The sequence below is a fragment of the Aulonocara sp. 'chitande type north' Nkhata Bay genome, linkage group LG18 (genome assembly GCF_057382095.1).
Source record: "Aulonocara sp. 'chitande type north' Nkhata Bay isolate Kocher_YH1m ecotype deep benthic linkage group LG18, A_spYH_male_GT1.1, whole genome shotgun sequence".
In the NCBI taxonomy this organism is placed as follows: Eukaryota; Metazoa; Chordata; class Actinopteri; order Cichliformes; family Cichlidae; genus Aulonocara; species Aulonocara sp. 'chitande type north' Nkhata Bay.
The window spans coordinates 25,592,155-25,614,456 of record NC_141361.1 but is presented as its reverse complement, the minus strand read 5'-3'; the positions used below and the strand labels follow the sequence as shown (position 1 = coordinate 25,614,456).

The 22,302-nt window shown below is 40.6% G+C and overlaps 2 protein-coding genes across 6 annotated transcripts; one reads left to right on the top strand and one right to left on the bottom strand.

Moving 5' to 3' along the window:
* Positions 1-2: 2 nt before the first annotated feature.
* On the bottom strand, positions 3-11,135 carry dipk1aa (divergent protein kinase domain 1Aa). 4 transcript variants are annotated; one of them, XM_086273421.1, is made up of 8 exons: positions 10,653-10,669; positions 10,467-10,581; positions 10,055-10,142; positions 4,682-4,816; positions 4,442-4,549; positions 2,830-3,006; positions 2,612-2,743; positions 3-2,522 (listed from the first exon to the last, which is right to left on the bottom strand). In XM_086273421.1, the coding sequence occupies exons 3-8, from the start codon at positions 10,106-10,108 to the stop codon at positions 1,842-1,844; spliced, it is 1,287 nt and encodes a 428-aa protein (XP_086129547.1). In that variant the 5' UTR covers positions 10,109-10,142; positions 10,467-10,581; positions 10,653-10,669; the 3' UTR covers positions 3-1,841. The 4 variants fall into 4 exon arrangements, with proteins under 4 accessions (XP_086129547.1, XP_086129546.1, XP_086129545.1 ...); XM_086273420.1 differs by having other exon boundaries at positions 10,467-11,135; XM_086273419.1 differs by having other exon boundaries at positions 10,055-10,349; positions 10,467-11,133.
* mtf2 (metal response element binding transcription factor 2) lies at positions 10,667-21,647 on the top strand. Of its 2 annotated transcripts, none has more exons than XM_086273415.1 (15): positions 10,667-11,179; positions 12,049-12,268; positions 12,426-12,507; positions 13,629-13,739; positions 13,896-13,996; positions 14,412-14,590; positions 14,689-14,784; positions 15,122-15,190; positions 15,443-15,566; positions 15,921-15,988; positions 16,112-16,282; positions 18,361-18,487; positions 18,658-18,716; positions 18,907-19,008; positions 19,201-21,647. In XM_086273415.1, exons 1-15 carry the CDS (start codon positions 11,175-11,177, stop codon positions 19,574-19,576), a joined length of 1,890 nt encoding a protein of 629 aa, XP_086129541.1. In that variant the 5' UTR covers positions 10,667-11,174; the 3' UTR covers positions 19,577-21,647. The 2 variants fall into 2 exon arrangements, with proteins under 2 accessions (XP_086129541.1, XP_086129542.1); XM_086273416.1 differs by lacking the exon at positions 10,667-11,179 and adding an exon at positions 11,216-11,582.
* Positions 21,648-22,302: the final 655 nt, after the last annotated feature.

Here is a 22,302-nt window from a genome sequence, read left to right as displayed (position 1 = left end):
AGTGCAGTGGTATGCATTTTAATTGTGCAAAATCATGCTGTTTTGTTTTGTTTTTCTTCATTTCTAAGTAAACTTTTTTTTTTTTTTTTAAAGTTTCCAAACTCAGCAGCAGTCTGATCTGCGTTGTAGTGGCTTAACACATCCAGCTGTAGTAAGTTCATTTCAGTAACATGTGACAAGTCATGGAAAACCTTTTGCACAGCATGACACGTGAGCACAAGATTTTATATTTTGCACAAACTGTAAACATTCATAAAAAGGACCAGCATGAACTCTATGGCACTGTGATGTGAAAATCCATAAATAATGCCGTACGTTACCACAAATGCTCTTTTCAATGGAAAATACAAACGGCAAACATTCACAAATTAAATACATTAGTTTTTTGGGTGGGTCAGTGATGCAGCAGTGACTTCACAAGTGGGAGATGCACATTGATAAGATAAGCCAGACTTCTGTGGATACCTTCACATCGGCCATACAGGATACTGTCTCAGTCTATCATGCAGATGAGTGACATTTTTTAAAAATCCAGCACTAAGACAAGACTTGGAATGTATCGCTAAACCTTTAGATTGTGTTTGGAGGACCAAAATCAACAACCTGCATTTAAAAAAAACAACCTGTTGAATCAATTGTGCTGCCCCACTGTGGTGAGCCCCGGTGAATAAGGGAAAATCCAAAAGTAGCTTCTTTAAGACAAACAATAAAGGTTGGAGGGAATCTAGAGAAATCTCTGTTCAACAGCTTGCTGAGGTAGTACTGAATCGTACAGTACTACTTATTATCAGTATACTATTAAAAAAGTAAAATCAGCATGATAGTATGTGGGTATAAATCCAAATGGCATGGGTAACCTGCACATCTGTGAAGGCACCATTAATGCTGAACATTATTCCCAGGTTTTCCCTACAAAGGCCTTGCTTATCTCAGATGACGCCAAACTCCATTCTATGTGCATCTAAACAGCTGGCTACATAGAACTAACCTGCACGGATTCAAGACCTGTCACCCATTTAAAACATCTGGTATATAAAATTACAGCATCTGCGCTGGTCTCCTCTACTGCAATTAGTAGCTCCACAGTATAATGCTTTGCACATTTGGCTAACGAGTGAAAGATCGACACAAATCCCTGTAGGATTGCGTCAGGAAGGACATCCGGTGTATAGTCCCGACTTTTTGACAATTGTATGAAACGCATGCACTGTTGCACTTGGTGACACATTCTTTCGTGATAACACACATAAGAACTATGATTTATTTTTGCTTCTGTGTAGATTTAGTTATGTTTCTAGAAGTGCTGATCGTCCACCGAATGAGTAGTAATATGTGAAAACTCTTGTTTAGACACTACAGCACAGTTTGGGTTTTTAGGTCGGTTTAAGTCCTTTGTTAAAAGTCCACCCTTATCCTAAACTCCCTCAAGTTCTAGGTTTTAATATGAAATTGTGGTATTGATGTTCATTGATTTTACAATCATTATTTTACCAGCGTAGTGCGCACTCATCAGCATGATTTTTTGTGGCAAAAACAGCAATTCAGTCTCTCGGCTTTTGAGACTTTCAGTAAAAACTACAAGTATTTTCTTTTCCAGCAGTGCTATCATGACATTCCACTGTAGTGAACAATACAATACACAATGTGTGTTTCTATGAGCGTGACTGACGGTAACATGCAGTCATTTAATCATTTAAAATAAGTTTTTCCGGCCTCCAGCTTCATCCATATGTGTGACCGTTCCTAAGTGTTAGTTAAAAATGACTTTAATAAGTTTGCTACTCTTACATCACAGCCTATTTTATACCCATTTCCTCCTTCAGAGTGACTTCCCCTCCTTGTCACGAGTCCTTGGTGTGTGAGATCTGTTTCCACAGCAGGGCTTTCAGGTTGTTGAGGATAAGTGAGTGCTCCATGTTCATCTGTCCAGCATTACCTTTGAGAGCCATGCAGGCATACAGCTGCCTCTCGAGCTCCTCTCTCATCTCTGATGGCGCCCCCCGCAGGAGGTAGTCCTTCAGCGCTTCGCAAGACTTCGCCAAGTTTGGCCTGAATGGCTCCTCCCTGCATCGCCTCTCTGACAAATCGCAGGATGTGTGGCAGTCTGCCCCGTAAATGCAGTCGGCATCTGTTTCGCACTTCAGTGCTCGCATGGTGCGCCTGAACTCCTCCTCAGAAACCACTGCTTGGGTGTTAGTCAGACGGAGCTCATGGCGGTCAGTGTAACCAAAGTGTGCCGCAGTGAGGTCGCAGATCAGAAAGCTCCCGTAGGTGCCGTGAAAGATGTCCTCCACGAGCTCCAGCAGGCCCATGGAGATCTTAGCTTTGCGAGGCCAGGAGGGGGTGAACCACTGGTCCATGGAGCGCTGCAAACCACTAGGAACCCAAGAAACAAGAGGCCAAGGCAGAGATAAACCGTACAGGGGTCCATAGGGAACACGCTCCGTCATGTAGAGATCCCCGCAGTAGCCGATGAGACGAGGAGTGTGTCCTCTGTCCTGGAGCAGCAGACCCAGCAGCACCTCAGAGAACAGAGCACGAAAGTGCCTTAACATCAAGCCTCAGAAAACTGTTCTCCACTGTTAATTATATTATTATGAACTTATGATACCTCATCCATTTGCAGGAGGGCCCATGTAGAGCGGGCTTCTGGCAGTGACACCCGTCCATCCCTGTTGCCATCGGCGACAGAGAGGATTTGGCTGACGAGGCTAGCAAGGTTCGCGTGTTCTCCAAGCTTGGACTGGTGGATAGAGAATGAGAGAAGCTGTTTCAGGCTAAATCACAGATTTAGTTTCATCGCAACTTTTATGACTTGACCTCTTTTACCTTGAGGTGATTAAAGACCATCTCTTTAAACTTCTCCACTGAGGTGCCTCTCGTAGGCTTGTCAAACACTGGGGTTTCCCTCCGTGGCTCTGGTTCCTCACCTAGCTCATAGTGCACAACCTCCCCCAGCTTACAGTGGATGATCCCATCGTGGTCTCCCCAGCTTCCTGTGTATACCTAATGAAAAGCAGAATGGGATAATTGACCGATCACTCATCTTTATCCTTTGCTAATGAGAACTCATATAAGAATAAACTTTTCATGTAACTCTCAGAAAAAAGAAATTCTTTAATATTCTACAGAGGTCTCAAAAGTTGATTCTGTTCATCTGGACGTAGCGTTTTCAGTGGGAGAAACGTTTCATCACTCATCCAAGTGACTTCTTCAGTCTCAGCTGACTGCAGGTTTCCCCAATCTTATCATTGTAAGATGGCGAAAGATGTACCCTTAGGTCCCCTCCTTGATTCAGAGATGGTCTTTCCCTTTTCACATAAGGGTAAGGTTACATCCTTCGCCATATTATAGTGCTGTGATTGCAGCCATTCCCCAACTCTCTGTGAATGGAACTCATGGCCATTGATCAGTGGTTGTTGATCAATGGTCATGAAAATTTGCATAATTATGATGAAGGAACTGACCTCCCAGCCCATTGTTCCTTCAGTGGTACTAGTTTCAGTCATTATGCAAATGCACTGTTTATAAGATTGGGGAAACCTGCAGTCAGCTGAGACTGAAGAAGTCACTTGGATGAGTGATGAAATGTTTCTCCCACTGAAAACGCTACGTCCAGATGAACAGAATCAACTTTTGGAGATCTACATACCTGGATGATTGAGCATGCATCAAGAAGATTCTACAGAGCTAATAAATCTAAAAAATAGCTACAATTGCAAATTCTTTAAATGTTTCTATGTATAAAAAATGGCTGTAGAGAAATGTTCCACAACAGAAAAAAAATGTAAAAAATACCCTGCAAGAAAAATAGTTACTAGGTGAGCTAACAGAGGCTAATAGAAGCTGACAGAGGCTAACAGTGGCAATAAAATCTGTGCTTACTGACAAAAAGTCCAGGATATCTTCAACAAGTTGACTCAGTATCACTGTCATCGGTCAAAAGTGAACTCCACTGTATCGACTGTATTGGACTCTTGTCACAACGTTTTATAGCCTCCTCCAAAGTAAATACAGGTGGGCCGCTAGCCTATTGACTGCTTGCTGTGGTAAACAGCCTACACTCATTACAAATGAACGTCCTGAGTTTTTGAGGTGACATTGAGGGTAAAAACATAAAAATACTGCACATTTTTTTAATTAATTTTTAATTAATAATTCATTATTATGTGTTGGTTTTCTAACAGTGTTTAGAAAAATGTTTATATACAGAAACAGTGGAAGAAACATGTCGGCCCATGGCAGCAGTTATGGAGTAGAGTCTAAATTTGACGTATTTGTTTGTCTTGGCTGACTAAAACCTGTTTGTCCTACAGCAACCAGCTAGGTTTGTTCATTTCAACTGGGTGTGTTAAGAAAACAGAAGTCATGTATTGACATCTACCAGTGAGATTTTACACACAGTAATCTACTGTAAATGGAAAGTACAGTGGTCGCCTACCTGGTTGTTTGGCAGTGTTGACAGACACCTGCCCATGTACAGTGTTTCCTTGTCGCACAGACTACTGCAAGCAGACCCATCGATGATCCCCCTCCTGTATTTATCACACTTTAACAAAAAAGAAGAACACAATTATTATTCTAACACGGGTGACATTTTCTTAATAGCCACAAAGATTTCTGAGACAAGTTCTTGCAATTTTCAAACCACGGTCTCTTCTAAACTACTGCAGTCACTCACAATGGCATTCTTGCACTCGTGTCCTCTGCACAGCTCTGTGTAGGCGGAGTATTGCACATAGAACACCCAGCTCCCCACCAGCACAGTCAGCCATGTCAGGAACAGGTAGTTCACCCGCACAAAGGAGATCCGAGCCTGTGAGTGGAGAGGTGAAACAAAACTGCGTTGATGGATCCAGATCTGGAAACTCTACAGTACCAAGGTCCCGGCAGTACATTTTGTTATGAACCTGCATTTCTTTGTATTGGGATTACCTGGATTAACGTGTTAGACAACCATGGATTTGATCTAATCACACAGCTTTGATCACATAAAAGGTTATTATAGTGAGAGTTGGGGACTCTCACCAGTACCAACCAGTACCTTGTCCAGTAACAAGGTACTGGTTGTGTGGTTTATTGCTAGGTGCAACAATAGCTCATTAAGCCAGAAAATGTTTTTTAGAGTTGGGAGTCCCATTCTTTCAGCGCGACATACCATTTTAGTTGTAGCTGGTAACAGCTTACTGCTTGAGTCACAGGATGCACACATCACATGTCTTACAATGCCCCTTTGAGCAGACGTCCTGTTATTTCTGTGACACGGTGAAAGTTAATGCAGTTATTTGCCATCGTGATAAAAATCAGGCAGAGTGAAACTTCTGAAGAAAACTACACTACAAAAAAACAGTAGTGTTGTCCATGCCAGTATTATACCATGGACACCAGATATCAATATTTTACTAAATAAATTAAAATACTCAGGGAGTACTCCAAAGAAGAAGGCTAATCTCATGCACGACCATCCTGAGATTAGCCAAACAAACTTACATTAAATCAGCTCAAGTGAAAGTACAACATTGGACACACTTAGCTACACAGAGCTACCTCCTAATTCAGAGCTAGCTAATGGCTCAAGGACTAAAAATATAACACCTTCCTTAGATCCATAAAAACAATTTTTCTTATTCTGTGACCGATTGGAACTTGTGGTGATGATATGGTTGCTCAGAGCTCGTGGGTGTTGCACATTCACAACCACTTTTAATCGCAGAGCGATTGCACAGATTGCCAGATAGGAAGCAACTTTTCTGCAAACAGCTGCAGCCTGACTTGGACTGACTGCAAAATATTGCTGTCTGATTTATAAATGCAGACAGATTGGCAACATGCTGCCATCAGTCTGAATGAGTCTTTGTCAGTAAACACAATTCGAGAGGACTTGAGTCAGCTGGCTGCTTGTGAGCCGGTTATATTTCTATAGAACAGGAAGGCTGCTGAATGCAAATGTAATGTGAATTTCTTTTAAAAATGAATTTGAGTCTATGCAGACTTCAACAGATACGTGATTTTAAAGGATTTATCACAGTTAATTGATGTATTATTAGTAATAGATTGCACTTAATTGCCAACTTGGTCCCGTTCAATCATAGACTATCTCACAATAATTATGGCTGGTTTTAGTGAGTATTGGTATTCTTGCCAATCTTATTGTGATAAAACAGACACTGACAAAGTTCAACTTTGAGGGCACAGTTTGCAAAACTAGATAAATATAATAATAATATTGTATTGTGTGAAGCATGGTGATGATATTGTATCATGTGGTATCTGGTGATTTTCACCTCTAATGGAATAAAAAACTGAACTGAAATTAACCAAATCAGAAACAAAAACAGCTGCAGTTGTTGAAAACAGGAAGAAAGATCAAGTTAAATGCCAAGTTAGTCATACAGTCCAGCTGTACATACAGAAAGTAACTATTTGCTTCATTACCAACCTATAGCAGTGTTATATTTGCATCTCTGCGAGGCTACACTTATAAAGAGTGGTGCTTTGAGTTAAAGTGTAACTTTAGCAGGCAACAATAAAAACAATAACATGGCAATGATTTGCAGCTATAACTTTGACCTTGTTTGAAACCCTAGTTTAGTATGCAAACATACTCCAACATACTAAATACTGATTTTGTGGTGCTGAAGTCAGAGGATCGCAAAAGTCCCTGGGAGGGGTAACATGAAGTTTTTGTGTCAATAATTCGTTAATTTGTTCTTTGGTCACTGTGGTCAAAGGTTGCTAAGCCAACTATCATGGCAATCCACACAACACAGCTACACATTTCACCATCTCTTCTATGGCAGAAAAGTCTGCGGCCTTATCAAAGAGTCTCGAAGTAGAATTGTGAAAACTGTTGCGCTGAAGTCAGTTAATGAAATGATCCTCTCGGCAGCACAGACTAAGAGAATAATTAAATAAAAGCAAGCAAAAAGATAAAGCAAAGAGGACTGTTGGAGGGCAGAGTGGAGCAGTGAAAAGAATTTAGGTCAGACTGCCTTCGTCGGCCACACTCCTCGACTTTTACCCAAACAAAACTGCAGTTAGTTTTCCCTCCGAGGACTATAACTGCACTTGGGAGGATAAAGTAATTTTGCTTCTCTCTTTGATTGCATGGCAGGAACTGGTTATGTCGTGTGGGTTTTGGCAGCTTGGCGTGCCTCTCATTCAGCTTTAGCACTGTTTCCAAATCCCAGCAAAATACCCTGGCAGTGTGGCAGGCACCAAGTGAAAAGCCTTTTTATCTTTCATGTGCTATGATTACTGTAGTATGTAAACAGAGCAGAAGAACTCTCTGTTATGGGTTTATACACTCTGTGGGAGACATTAAAGCGTCTGATCCGCACTGACACACAGAAAGAGGGTCAAATTACTCTTAATTTGTATTCTTTTGAGATTTGAGGCATCTCGCGAAATATTTTTGCAAGGAGGTTAGGGTACGGGAAAATAACAAATTACCTGTCTCTCTAATTGGTGCATTTCATCAATCTGTTACTGACAACAGCAGGAGTTTATTTGAGCTTTAGCAGCTGCTTTTTAACAGAGCAGGACAGATGTCTCCTCTGCACGACTGCTTTGCTTTTAAACACCGTGTGCCCTGAAGAGATGACTAAATAGACAGTTGGCCTCCACGAAAGCGATAGAGATAAGGATAAAGAGTGAACATTGCTATCACATCTGAATGCCTTGGCATGTGTAGAGGCTCTTTGCAAAGGGAATTAACATTTCCTAAGTGCACACATGGAAATTAAAGGTTGGATACAGCCCAGCCCTCCATGGTCATGACAAGCAAGTGACTTTGAGTCATGCGTGCCTGTGAACTGTCTGTGGGGTGTGTGAAAGCTGAGCAGGACAGAGCTTAATCCTTCATCAAACCCTTTGGTCCCTTACAGTGTATCCTTTGCAATGACACCTGATATGTACTAAATGTCTTAACTAGGAAAACAATGCATAAACCTAACTGATGCCACGTATGAAGGTTAAAATGAGTCAAAAAGATGTTTATTACTATATTACTAATCACAAAGACAGGGACAGAGACTCCACATGTTTTGCAGTTGTATAGCAGCCTCAAGGTATAAATCAATAAAATAAACAAAACAAGATAAGTCAAATAAAATGACTAAGTGCTGAGAGCTGAATGACCTGTGCACGACTGAGCTAAGTGACAAAGCACAAAATCCATAGTGCAAGCTTTAGTGTCACTGTCTGTCAACAGATGGTCTCAGTTACCCAGACAAAAGGCCCATATCATGTAGAGGGGTTTGCGGTGATGGCCACTGTCATTTCATCCCACCTGAAATCCACAGAGCGTCTCAGGACGGAGCTGGCTCTCCTTGTCAGTTTTTGCCTCTAATCCCGCGTGACGCACTGAAGGTGGCTAATACTCCCTGATTGAAAACGTGTCTTTACGTGCTCAGTGAAGTCTTACTAAACTGGTTTTTAAATGTAGCAGGCTTTGACATCTGAGCTATTTGATTTCTGACAGCACAGTTCGGTCCAGGAGACATATATATGTCGGCTCTGCAGTAAACTGTGATGGCTTTGCTGAAACTTGCCCTGTAAGCTTGCTACCTGGAAGATAATAAGGAACACATTTTGCCGTGGTGGCTTTATGAGCATACAAATTCAAATTCAAATTCAAATTTTATTTGTCACGTACAGTCATACACAGTACGATATGTAGTGAAATGCTTGGACAACTGCTCGTGACCTAAAGAAAACAAAAAAGGAAAAGGCTATGAATAAGATAGGAAATAAATATGAAAAATTAAAAAGGGTAAATTTAACTAGGAAGGAATAAAATATAAATTAAGGTTAAAAATGAAATAACTGTACAACACAAATTAGAATGAAGGGTAAATTTAACTGGGAAGAATAAGATAAAGATAAATATATAAATTAAAGTTGAAAATAAAATAACTGTACAACAAAATACACAATATAGAACTATATAAGAATGTATGAAGAAATCTAAATATAAATAAATATATACACAATAACAGCAGCTGTACAAGTATTAACCGGAAATGAAGAATATAGTGACCAGTGTTGTGCAAAACCAAAGTCCAGAAAGTCCAGTGTGTGTGTAAGAACTGTATGTGTGGGTCAGTACTGTGTGGTGGTGTGATTGAGAGGCCGTATCGCCTGCGGGAAGAAAGTTTCCTAGAAGTTCTTCTTGCTTTTTCTTAAAATTTGTGAGCCCGTTTGCATTTTTCACTGACCTTTTGTTTGAGATACATGGACATGGGGAGAAACTGATTTGAGTAGACCACAAATAGAACACATTTGCCTAATTGTTGTGCAAAATGTGCACACTGCATGCACAATATACAGTGAAAACACATGCAAAATTCTTTTTTTCTTCTAGGATCGATGTCCTCTCAGGCCTCAAAAAAACAACGCCAGGTACAGGATGACATGTTGCTTAGTAGTAACTGATCTCACTGAATTAAACCACGGGCCTACAGGAGACACTTGTTTACTGTAATTGGTTACTGGTTATAGCCAGATGAAATGAGCTGAGCTTGCCAACATGTTTCACACTTTGAGCTCAACATGTTTCAGCTTTCAGTAGACTGCATTAAACTGACGGTTGTGCATGTTGTAATGCAACAGCATTCTACCCTTTTTAAGAGCAAATGCAGCCCTCTTGCATAAGCTCCTTACGGTATTGAGAGAAGTTGCTGGCAGCTGCTCCTCAAATCAGAAGGTTCAACCCTTATTACCCAGCCCAAAGGAATTACTGCTGCCCTGGCACTGCTGAAGGCAAGGAAAAGACTGAGTGGAAGCCCTGGCATCTTTACAGTCAAAAACAAAGCAGTGCCAGGGCAACAATCCTATTGTTTCTAGAGCAGGCCCGCATTCATCAGGTATTTTGCATTTTGCATTCATCAGGTATTTTGATGTCCACACCGAGCAGCAAGAGGAGGTACCCGTTTACTGCCAGCTGTCAGTGTGATGTGGCACCACGGCGAGCTCAAACAATCCCACAGCATCACCTCATTTTTTTTTAAACTGCAATCCGCTTCACACAACAGATCCTGGGTAGCAATCTTACCTGAAAGTAGAAAGACTTCTTCACCCAGGCCCGTGGAAAAAGACCCTTCGCCATCACAAAAATAGATCATCTCAAGACGTGGACCTGGCTGTGGGGGATCATCCAAAAACCCATGGGACAAAGCGTGTTCAGCATCAAACGACGAACACAGAAAAATTATTACAGGTTATCCGATTTTAAGCTCAGATTGTCGGTTTGAGTTGACGGCGTGAGTCGCTCTGACGGCACACTTTGCCTGCGCCTGGGCTCTCTTTGCAGCAGCTGCTGAATTCCAACCAAAGCAACATAGTTGAAGCTGGGGAAAAACGCAGGTTCAGAGCGCAGGCGCAAACTCTACCAATAAGATGTGTTTTTTTTTAAGTTTACACGTGATCCACTAATTTGACCAAAACTGCTGTCCAAGCCCACTCACCGAAGCCAGATCCCCTCTGCAGATAACGGCGAGTCAATATTGCGTGTTTGCGAAACTCCGGAGGTACAAGCGGATCAAGCCAGCAAGGAGGGGGAAGACAAACATCCGCTTCCTCCTTCAAAATAAAGGTTTTATTGTGGAGACGCTACACACAACTTCCGGCCAGGAGGTCTGATTAAAAATTACCTGTTAGCGTCATGTTATGTTGTAGCGCCATGAAGTGGTCGTACTTTGCACAAGTTTATCAAACATCGCGTCGTTAAACTTCTGATGTTTTTGAGTAAACATATTTTATATATAGAACGTCTCTCTTAGGCAGACATTAACGCATAACACCTCCAGAAAAACGTCGACTAAAATAATTTAAAAAATATGCTTCTTTAAGGGGCGGATATGTTTTGCTTACTAAATGCCCTGCCTACAATTTCAAATGTTTGAAAAAATGTGAGCGTCGCGGCACAGACAGCCAGCCGCAGTCGTTTAAGCTCTTCCCATAATGCACTCCCCGATCATCAGCGGGAAACCAAAATGGCGAACTTGCTTGGGGAAAATGAACCGTTTGTTATTTTCTGAGGAAGCCACAAACCCCGCATGTTTTCCCGACACGCTTTAGAAGTGAATTCAGTTGCTCGAAGAGCGGGATAAGAGCGGCTCTTCTGTCCGGTTATTTTTGTCGTACGAGTCGTTTGTGGAAACGGAGGTGACCGAATGAGGTATTGTTGTCATGTTTTCCTCCCGTTAGGGGGGGTGTGGGTCCGACGGTCAGCGACCTGGCTGGGGTTACGGCTTTGCATGTGGATTATTCCCGCTGCTGAGCTCGCCCAGCTGCCTACTATTTAATATACAAGACATTATATCAGCCTGCAGCGGCATCCCAAGCTGTCTTTTTTTCATCTTTGCTAAGTGGCTGGCACTGAACATGTCCACTCATTATCCGAACAAAGGAAAGCCTGCATTGGAGGACAGGGTTTAAAGGCGAAGGAAAAAAATCAATACTTTCTTAACATCTGAAATGAATAACATTTACAATAGAAGCTAGAAATATGACATGTTTTATTAGTATGATCAAAGTATTAGCTGTCACTGAGACCTGTAGTTGAATGGAAGTGTTCAGTAGTAAGTACATTGGTCTTTATTTTTGAAAGGGTGGTTAGGTTTTTGTTTTTTGTCTTTCATTGCATTGAAGCCATGTTACTGACTATGTGGTTAATTAACAATTAGCACTAATTATGAGTATAATCACCTGTTGTTCAAAGCCAGTGGAGAGGAAATGCCATGTTTCACTCTTTCTTTTGTAAGCCCTTCTGCAAGCACACAATGCATCCTTGTGTTTGAGGGCTACACATACAGGACTGTTACTCTGCTGGTTGTTATCAGTTAAAAAAAATGCCAATAACATACATTAAATTGTACTAGTATTCTTTTGAGGATCAGAATACACCACATATAAATAATTACAATCTGTTTACAGTAAGCAGGGAAAAAAATCGCATAAATTAACTTTGCACTTATTCCATATCCGCTTACTCCATAGTCTAAATTCATGTCTGCCTCTGTTCTCTTGCCTTGCACTGTTTTTCAGAGACTCAGGGGTTGTGGATCACCTGTCTGTGCATCACAGAGCTCATCCCCTGCAGCAGCAGCAGCAGCGGCAGCAGCAGCAGGCTGTGTCCTTGTCCCCCACAAGCCTTTCTGCCAGGGGAGAGTATGGAGAAGACAGCATGTCTGACAGATTTTCAGAAGGACAGGATGTCCTGGCCCGGTGGTCAGATGGCCTTTTCTACTTGGGAACAATTGCAAAGGTTAGTGTGAGGATGATGCATATGATGCATGCAGGTAAACGGACTGTGTGGAGAGCGTTGGCGGAAAAACTCTTGAAATCAGTATAGGTCATCTACAGCAAAATCTGCCCCTGTCGCATCTGGAAACAAGTAAATCTTTCTTTGTTTTGTTTTTCAGATAGATCGGGACAAGCACCGATGTTTTGTGGTTTTTGAGGATCGGTCAAAGTCTTGGGTTCTTTGGAAGGATATTCAAACAGGTGAATGAAATTTAAAATGTGCAATATATTTTAGTTTAATTGCTAGATAATATGCAGTAAAGATACTGTAAGCCATTGCAAAGAGGGTAGGGAGTCAGTTATCCACAGTTTGTGCTGTGCAAACCTGTCTGCCTCTTCCTGGACTTGCTTATCTCTTGCTCTTCACACTGACAGTTAACTGTAGAGTGTATCAGTACAGTCGCAGCGCATTGCTAACATGCAGACGGGCAGCTATCGCTCCACTTAAGCCCCTTTAGCTATTATGGTGTTAAGAAAAACGTATTCTTCATTTTTATTCTTAAATGGGATGGGTCATGAATAAAGCATTAATGAAAGACACAAAGACGCTATGATCAGACACATTCGTCACATTTGACTGTAAACGATTTGTGAGAAGTATCTGGTTAAGATTTTTCTTGGCATTGTGACATTTATCAGATAACTTTTTATTTATTTATTTTTAACCTCAACCTGATCGCGATAGTTGAATTGTGATATATTAAAAAGTATGACAAAGATTCACCACATGAGATGCAATCAAAATCTTATTATAAATTCTATTCCAGTGTGAGTGTGATAAAGCGATATGAGGCAACTGTTGCTGCGATTTGGCGCTACAGGGGGAAAAAAATTGGTTTGAATAGAAATCCACTTTCCAGGTCCACAAGTAGTTATTACAAACATCCCACACCCTCGAATATCCTCTGGAGGATGAAGGCAGCAAACTGTCCGCAATCAGGATGAAAACTGCTTTGTTCCTGCTGAATCAAAAGTTAAGTCAGTAGACGGAATCTTCTCTCTAGTATCCTGGTGTAGACCTTCAGGGACATGGAAGTGCAATTTCGCCCACACCCCCCATAACCAGACAGTTTGGATTTTATTTATCCAGGTTGTAAAATATTTTCCCTGCCACCTTTCTCTAGTTTCAGCTGGGTGAATTTGAGTCGTCCTTCTCACAGCAGCAAAAGTTGCTGTGAGAGGGATGTCTTTTGTTCTTGTGATGACTCGGTGTACTCCTCTGACCTCGTTTGACTGAAAGCTGCTCTAAATTATACCCCTAGTCATACCACCATTAATCTGAAACTTTAGTCGCTTACCTTCATGACTTTGCTGCTGTTTAGGGGAAGAAGATGATGAGGATGACGACGACGAAGACATTGTGTGCTCCATATGCCAAGACGAAACTTCAGAGGAACCCAACGAGATTGTCATTTGTGACAAGTGTGGACAAGGTATCATTTATAGTCTTTGATGTTCCAACATAAGCCAGAAACAGTTATTTTATATGATATTTGTAACACATTTAAACAGCCAGTCTCAGTAGTTTATTTATTCATCTGTTGTGCTCTAATCTCTGGCCATTACGGATGTGTTCATTTGTGTTTTAGGCTACCACCAGCGGTGTCACTCCCCTGTCATCGATGCTGCTGTCATCGACTCTGATGACAAGTGGCTTTGCTCAGAGTGTGAGCTCACTTCTCTCGCTAAGGTACAGATTTTTCTTTAAGAAGAAATATGTCAAACATTTACCTTGAACAAGTGGTTTAGACGAGTTTGTTAACATGACACATGTCTGTTTTGAAGAGTGCATTACTTGCTTTGTTTGTAAATCAAAGTGGATATAAAAGACTTCATAGATTCCAATGGAGTGAATAAAAGTGATTGAGGCTTTAATCCCACAATAAAATGTCCCAAGATTAAGAAACCCAATTAAGTGAATGAGGCTAAACTATTCTGAGGTCATTTATTTATTGAAAAATCCCCAAATATTTATGGAGAAATTAAAAATTTTCCAAAGAGCTTACCAGCTTTAAAAAGCACCTCTTTATATGTGTTTACCAAATTTTCTTTTTATGTATTTATTTTGGTGGGAAAAACACGTTTTTTGTTTGTTTGGTTTGCAGACGGGTGGTCCACACAGAAGAGGGGCGTCTGCTAAAGACTTTCTGCAGCAGGAACAGCAGGAGCCGCAGCACATGGAGCTACACCTGTCCTTCCCATACGTGCTGGAGGAGCTGGTGTGGGACCACGGCCACAAAACCAACATCCAGCAGTGCTACTGCTACTGCGGCGGTCCAGGAGAGTGAGTGACGTTGCATATTCTGGCAAGAGTGAAAAGCTTGGATGGAAATGTTCCCATGTCCACAAAAGTTATAATGTTCATATTCTGTTTGCTTGCAGCTGGTACCTGAAGATGCTGCAGTGCAACATGTGTCAGCAATGGTTCCACGAAGCCTGTCTCCATTGCTTACAGATGCCAATGCTCTACGGAGATAGGTGACCATATTTACTGCTTCTAATGTAAATGTTTACCCTCGACAGTGGATCTTGACTGTATTGTTGTACGTATTCAAGTCTGCTCCCCAATGGCCTGCAAAAGTGTGGCTTTGGAGAACAAGGACAGCCTATTAAAACTGGTCTTGAAATGATGGTGAATATACTTCTGGGTAATATTCAGTTTTTAAGTCAAGTTTTGGAAAAAGTGCGTGCACACAAACAGAATGGTAAAAAGAAACGTGTCTCAGTGGACAGTCAGCTAGAGCATAGCTAGGTTTTTATGTTAAACTTTATATTGTGTTCTTGTTTCCTGAGGCCTTTTTATTTTTGCCTTCAGGTTTTATGTGTTTGTTTGTTCGGTTTGCAATGGTGGACCGGAGTACCTCAGCCGTCTGCCTCTCAGCTGGTAAGAGGAACTTGTACTTTGACACACACAGCTGGCTTTTTATTCTATTAAATTACACAAGCATGCATTTACTCTTCGTCTTAAAAGCTCTGCTACCTTTGACGCCCAGGGCTAGAGAGCTGTGATAAACTTTTACTCCACCTCTGTAATTAAATCTTGTGGCTCCAGCAAACATATTTGGTGTCTTTATATTAGTATTATTATTATTTTTTTAAGACAGACTGAAAAACAGTATTTACTGAAATATTTCAGGAAGGATGTCGCACACCTGAGCCTCTACAACCTGAGTGTGATCCACAAGAAGAAGTACTTTGACTCAGAAATGGACCTGATGGTGTACATCAATGATAACTGGGAGCTGCTGCAGCTGGGTGAGGTAAGGATAAGTTATGTAATGCACCAGTGACCAATTGTAGACCAACAGATTTTTTTTCTTCTATTATTCATATTTCATTTCATGTCCCATCCATGTTTACTTGTTAGATTTGGAACAGGATGTCAGGAATTGGCAGCCACACAAGTCAGTGTTTTTTGTTTTGTTTTTTTTGTTTGTTTTTTTGTTTGTTTTTTTTGTAGCTGCTTAATGCATCAGGTTGATTGGTGGTCTGAAAGCCACACTGTTAGGTAATCCTAGTAGAGGGTTATTTCCCAAATAGAAATAACCTGGCCCCCATTTGGATTTTTAAATATTTAAGTTTTTTCTTGTACAATATCTTTCCTGTGTCTACAGCTCGCCAACACTCCACGATCAGAACGATATGAAAATGTTCTGGAGGCGCTTAACAATAATAGCTGCATGTAAGTTTATCTGCTGCTCTTGAAATCTTTATGCTGATGACAACATCAAAGTGCCTCAAATATCTCCCAGTATTTGCACAGACTCTATGTTTTTTACATGGCCACCCTTTCACCGTGTCCCAGGTTCATGTCAGGAAAGGAGGTGAAGAAAAAGAAGCACTTGTTTGGCCTTAGGATCCGTTTTCCTCCTGTTCCCCCCAACTGTGACGAGCCAACCAGCAGAGTGATGGAGAAGGCTTCACATGAGATAACCATCAAGGGATGCAAGTCCACTAAAGCACTGTCCGCCATCAGGTTAGACATGAAACGTGTCGATGCCCTAAAGTTAAAGGTGCCCACTGGATACTGTGTTAACCTGATCCTGTATAGAACTCATTAATGCTAGGTCCATGTAGGGAGATCTAAAGAGAGATTCAGAATAAAAACCAAAAAGTTGGCATCTGCTTATTGTTAGTACTTATAACGATTATGCTTGTCTGGTGGGAGGAGCTTAGCGCACGTAATGTAGAGTAGTGGTGGGGACTAAGCCTGAAAGTTGTATCACTATTTTTCAAGGAAGTTTGGGATAAAGATATTTATGACGCTATGTGGCCCAAAAAATACTGAACTGTGATTTCACCTTGCCGGGTGCAGCTTCGATGATCTTTTTCCTGTGAAGTGCTGACATTGATGACATGCTAAGCTAATTTTGAAGTGTGAATCTGTTGCCCTAAGGTGGTAGCAGCAGCAGCAGCATTATAGTGCAATAGAAGTGACACATAAGTCAAATGCAGGCACTAAAGTTACCTAGGTAGTTTTTTTTTCCCTTTTTTTCTCAGTGAAAATGTTTATTTAACACTTTATTTACTGTTAAAGTGTTAACTACACCTTGTAACAGGAGCTATACAGTACCTGTTTCATAAAGCCCTACTTTCCCATCATGTCACCATGAAGCCCGTAGACGGTCTATAAAAGATGGACCTAGCCGTTGTGACATCCCCCCCCTCATTGGTTTCTGAAATAGCATTTTGAAGCCTTGTGTTTGGTGCTCCTTGCCACGTTGTGTTTTTTGAAACAAGACTCAGAGAAGCTGACCGAAAAGTTGAGAACACTCATACTGTACTTACTTTTAATTTACTTGGTCGCTGAGCGCTGCTTTATGTTTGATTTGACTCAAAATGGGATCATTGTTCATGTCATATCTCATGTTGCATTCTTGACTAGTAGACTTGAAACTGGTGACTGAAATATAAACCTGTTGGGAAATCGTTAGTCAAGTCATAAATAAAATGAGATGTAGAGCCACAAGGTCATGGACTTTTCATATAGTGTGACTTCTTTTGCAGTGACAGGAGTCTCCCCCTGCTGGCCAGAAAGAATGGCCACTTTACCTTGAAGCCTCTCCATCTTTTATATACAACCTAAAAAAGAGAAATGATTATTTGCTAATAAAACTCCTGTTATTTGTTTTTCTATAGTTCATCATTACATGCACAATTTAGAAATTGCTGGTGTTAGACTGGCGAAGTTAAGGACCAAAAAAACATTTTTTTAGCTGTGCCCCTTTACCTTGTTAATTTAATTTAAGAGTGTGATTTTTATTTTTATGTATTATAAGAGCATTTTGTTTGTTTGTTTTACTCTAAAACAAAAACAATGCCCCTTGTGATCTACAGATGAGGACAGAATTTTAGCCCCCCTATAAAAAGCCATTTTTGTGAACTATTTTCCAACTACTGTTAAACAGAGTGAGGAAGTTATAATATAGATTTTCCAAATTATGAAATGATTCTTCTTTGCACATGAAACAAGACTATTTCACCAAAATTAGCAGGATTGATATTAGCCTCCCTGTTGCTAATATTCAGTTATCCTTCTTTTGCTTGGTAACAGCATGCAGTAGTTGTTGTTGTTGTTGTAGACATAAAGCTTCCACCTCCACGTTTCACTGTGGGGACAGTGTTCTTAGGGTTCTGTGCCTCTCCCTTCTCTCCAAAAGCAGCATCTCTGTAGTCAAAGAGCTCTAGTTTAATCTAATCTGACCAAAGGATGCAACTTTCTCCAACTTGTCCCTAATTTCTTTTTTCTTTTTTTTTCTTTTACTTGAAATCATTTGCTTATTAATTTCTAAAGAAAATATGTTTAGAAATATGTTTGAAAAGTTCTTGCTCTGTTTAAAAAATAAATAAATAAATAAAGACAAAGTTTTTCAAATTTCATAGGGTGGCTAAGAATTTTCTCCTATCTATAGATGAATTTCCCTTTTTTAAGATGATTTTCAAGGGTGTCCTAACAGTTTACATAACACATGAACTGCCTAACAGTTTCACTGTTATTTCAGGCACAACTGCCTTTATATGTAAAACTGTTCTGAATATTTGTTGTTGCTCTAGAAGTCCCAGTGCTCTTACCAATGGCACAGAGAAGAAGAAGAAAAAGAAGAAAAGAAAGAGGAAGCAAGGAGCACGCTCTCTGGAGACTCTGGCTAAACCACAACGTTCCAGTGAGCCCTCGTCCCAGGTCTGTCTGTATGTTTGCATGTGTGTTTCCTAGTGGGCGTGAGCTTGGGTGTGTGCATGGAGGGATGGGTATTTTTGCATTGTTATTTTGTATAGGTGTTAGACATTTACTGTTGGTGTTATATGAGAAGAAACCATCTTTTTGTTGTTTTTTTTCCTTTGCTTTGACAGGAAATCAGGAAACCGCCACCGTTAGAGCCCCATGCTTTGGATCACTTTACATCTGTCAAGTAAGTAGGCAATTATAAACTGTAGTTCTAAAGCAATCAGAACTGTTCAGCTTTGTTAGGGTGAAGATTCGGGCAAAAGCAAATTGAATTATCAATCACAAACACAATGTGTTTATTTGATTTGCTTGATTCACTGTAACATAACAAGAACCATAATGTTTTAATCTTTTACCTTCCCCCAAACCACCAGGAGTGACAGGTCTCTGCTGTCTTTAAAAACTTCAGATGTGGAATCCATCGGCGCCCTGAGCACTTCAGAAACTACCTCAACTAGCATTTCAAGACAGTCCAGGTATGCCTGCCTGATGTTTGCTCTGCACTGAAAGTAGAATTGTGCTGGGTACAAACTCAGACTTGCATGGCTGTAGACCTTAAAGCCTTGTTTTCCTAATTTTCTGTAGTCGGTTTTTTATTGTTGCTCTTTGAATTAACAGCATTTTTTTTTTATTTTTACTTCCTCTTTTTCCTATCAAACACCCTCCAGCCTCTGCAGCTCCAGCAAGACGCGTACAGCAGCCCCCATCATGCCTGTTTCCCCTCCACCTTTAAAACGGAAACGTGGACGGCCACGGAGGGTCCCCCAGCCCCCCACCCCAGACATCCCCCCTCCCAGCTACGCAGACCCACACCCCTCAGCCACAGAGTTGTTGAGCTCCCTCCCAGGGCTTCACTCTGCAGACATAATTCACGGCATGGACCCCAACAGCCAGCTCACCCACCTAAAGAGCTCCATCAGCAACTATTTTGGAGCAGCGGGACGTCTGGCCTGCGGGGAGAAGTACAAAGTCCTGGCCCGACGGGTCACCCTTGATGGCAAGGTGCAGTACTTGGTGGAGTGGGAAGGAGTCACTGCCTCGTAGGTTTTTTCACATGTCGCTCGTCACTTCTAACTTTTCACCAGCACCCGTGGGACGTTTATGTCTGTGCTGAGGACGTGTGTATTCAGAGCATTAACTGATTATATGCCTTTATTTAGTTTGGACAGGAGCAAGTTCTGCTTACTGTAAAGCCTACTGGTTCAGTCCAGTCCAGGGTGACTTTTACAGTTATACACACCGTATATGTGTTTAAACAGTTTCATGCACAGCACAAAGTTGTCACAATAGCACAGCATTTTTGTGCTGCTGTGGTTTCAACTTCAACTAACAGGTTTGAGTGTTTACAGAGAACAGCCCCTTTTATTCAGATGCAATTCATTCATCTGTATACTGCACCTGTAGGCTTTCAGTGACCTGTTATTGTGCTTAATCCAGTGATATGCTTTCATTTCAAGACACGTTAATAATAACTGTAACGTTGTGTTGTTTTTTTTTTTCAAATAATATCTTTAAGTGTTATCTTGGAGGATAAGAGAAAGATGGGGAAGTTTTATTAACTAATGCTTTTTTTTTTTTTTCCTTCCCCCCCCCCCACCCTACCACCACCACCACCACCAAATGAGGTAAATAATAATCTGCACCCACAGTCGTGCCCCGTCTCTCTCTAGTCCCAGCTACGAGTACCTCTCAGTGCCTTTGGCAGGCATGTTGTTCAGCTCTGTTGGAAAGTGTGCTCGTTTGTGAGCGGTTAAGGAGAAACTCGAAGCAAAAGAGATGTGCTGCTGCAAATGTTTATTGTTTTATATAGAAGTATACTACATTGATTATTACCCTTTCTACTTGTTCTGTCTCTTGACTTTTCTGTTCAGCGGGGCAGTTTTTTGTTATTTTAATCATGGATTCACTTCACACATCAAGTTGATGGAATATCCGTTAGGTCGCCAGCTCATTTTCAGTAACAGTTGGATCATTTCAGCTTATACAAGGCAGTATTTGTCATGGATGGTAACGTTCTCAATTTTTAAAAATGTATTTGTCTACTCCTAATAGTTTAAATTCAAGCGTGGGATTCTTATAATTAATCTCTAAAATTCACAAGCCCATATATAAGGGCATTCTTGGTAAATTGTGTCACTTTGTTTTTGTCTACATAAATCTCCTTTTTAAAGTGTTTTGATTTGAATTAAAGAACCTAACTTGTTTTTTGTTTTTTCATTTTGTCTGATAGTAAAATAAAATCCTGCATAAAATGAATGTTATATACCCACCAGGAGTTCAGAATTGTTCCCTATGCATGTTAGTCCTTGTTAAAGCTGTTTGCGTATTTAACTGGACCGCATGACTCAACAGAAGGAAAGTTCATCGTTATGATCATTTGACTCAGGCTCTCAGTTTTGTGTGCGTGTGCGTCCGTGTGTGTGCATGCGTGTGCGCGTGTGTACAACAAAAAACATTGCACTTGGGTTTTTTTGTTTTTGCTTTCATGTCAAGTTCACCTTGTGGTCTACACACTCAGGATATGCCCCAAAAATGTCACTGCAATGCATATGTCTCTTCGCTGTGTGGCAGGAGGATTTAGTGTAAGTTGTTCTCATAGTGTTGCTCATCAGTATTTTATTTTATTTTATATATATATATATAAAAAAAAAAAAATTTTTAAGACGACCCTCCATGTGTCATTACTTTTGACCATATTTCCATATGTAAGTTTTTGATAAGTCTCATTTGTGGTCTGTTGCAAAACCTACTTGTTTTAAACTGGGTCATAACACAATCACTGGAATATAAAATGCTGTATATCATTGCAATAGGTGAGTATTCAGTTGGTATCTCTTTTTGGAGATGTTTCTGCTTTTGTTAAAACACACAGACACTGACATGTCTTCTTTGTAGGGGTATAGTCAGTGTATTTCAAGCTACTCTCTACTCAGTCAGTGTCTCAGCCGACATGTTGCTACCACTGGCTTCCAGCAGGCTTCTGTAGCCAAAGAACATACATGTAATGTCTGCTTTGTCTTTTGAGATTTTTCTTATTACATTTTTATACATCATTATATAGGTTGATGTGATTTTTGAAAACCTGTTTTGTTAAAGGATTAATAAAGTCAGATATTTTCAACTGTCCTGTTTCTCATGTCTAACTGCCACGTGTGCACTCACGGCAGGACCACGAGTGTCTAAAAAGGTATTTATAAAATATACAGCGAGAGGGAGATCACGTGCAGTGTCCTCTTGTCTGCTTTATTTCTGGGAGCTAGCTCCACTTTGAGGTTCGCCTGTGGTAACTAGGGCTGAGTATCGCCACTGATTTCTATAATCGATTCAAATTTGACTCAGAAAGATTTTGAATCTGATAATTTAACAGTACAACACTTGTGAGACTTCATCAGAGGTGTAAGCATCACAGCAGACGCATTTGTGTCAAAGTGAGGATAAAACAGAAAAACAAGATTGTTTCAGCTGTTTGGTGGTTGTTGAAATATCTTTGTGAGCTGTAACCTGAGATTCTGGTGCTTCTGGGAAAATACATTTATATTTAAAAGTCAATTCAGGATTTAATTAATCATTGTGTTATTCAAGCTAAAATAGATTTGAATCACATTTTTTTAACCCACCCCTACATTTAATACAGCTTTTAATAGGCACATTTGAGAACACCACATTTGAATACAAAATCAAAAGTACAAAATACAGGCAAAAAGCAAGAGGAAAACGATCCACAGGTCAACAGGCAGGGACATACCAGTATGAGACAACAGCTGAGGTCT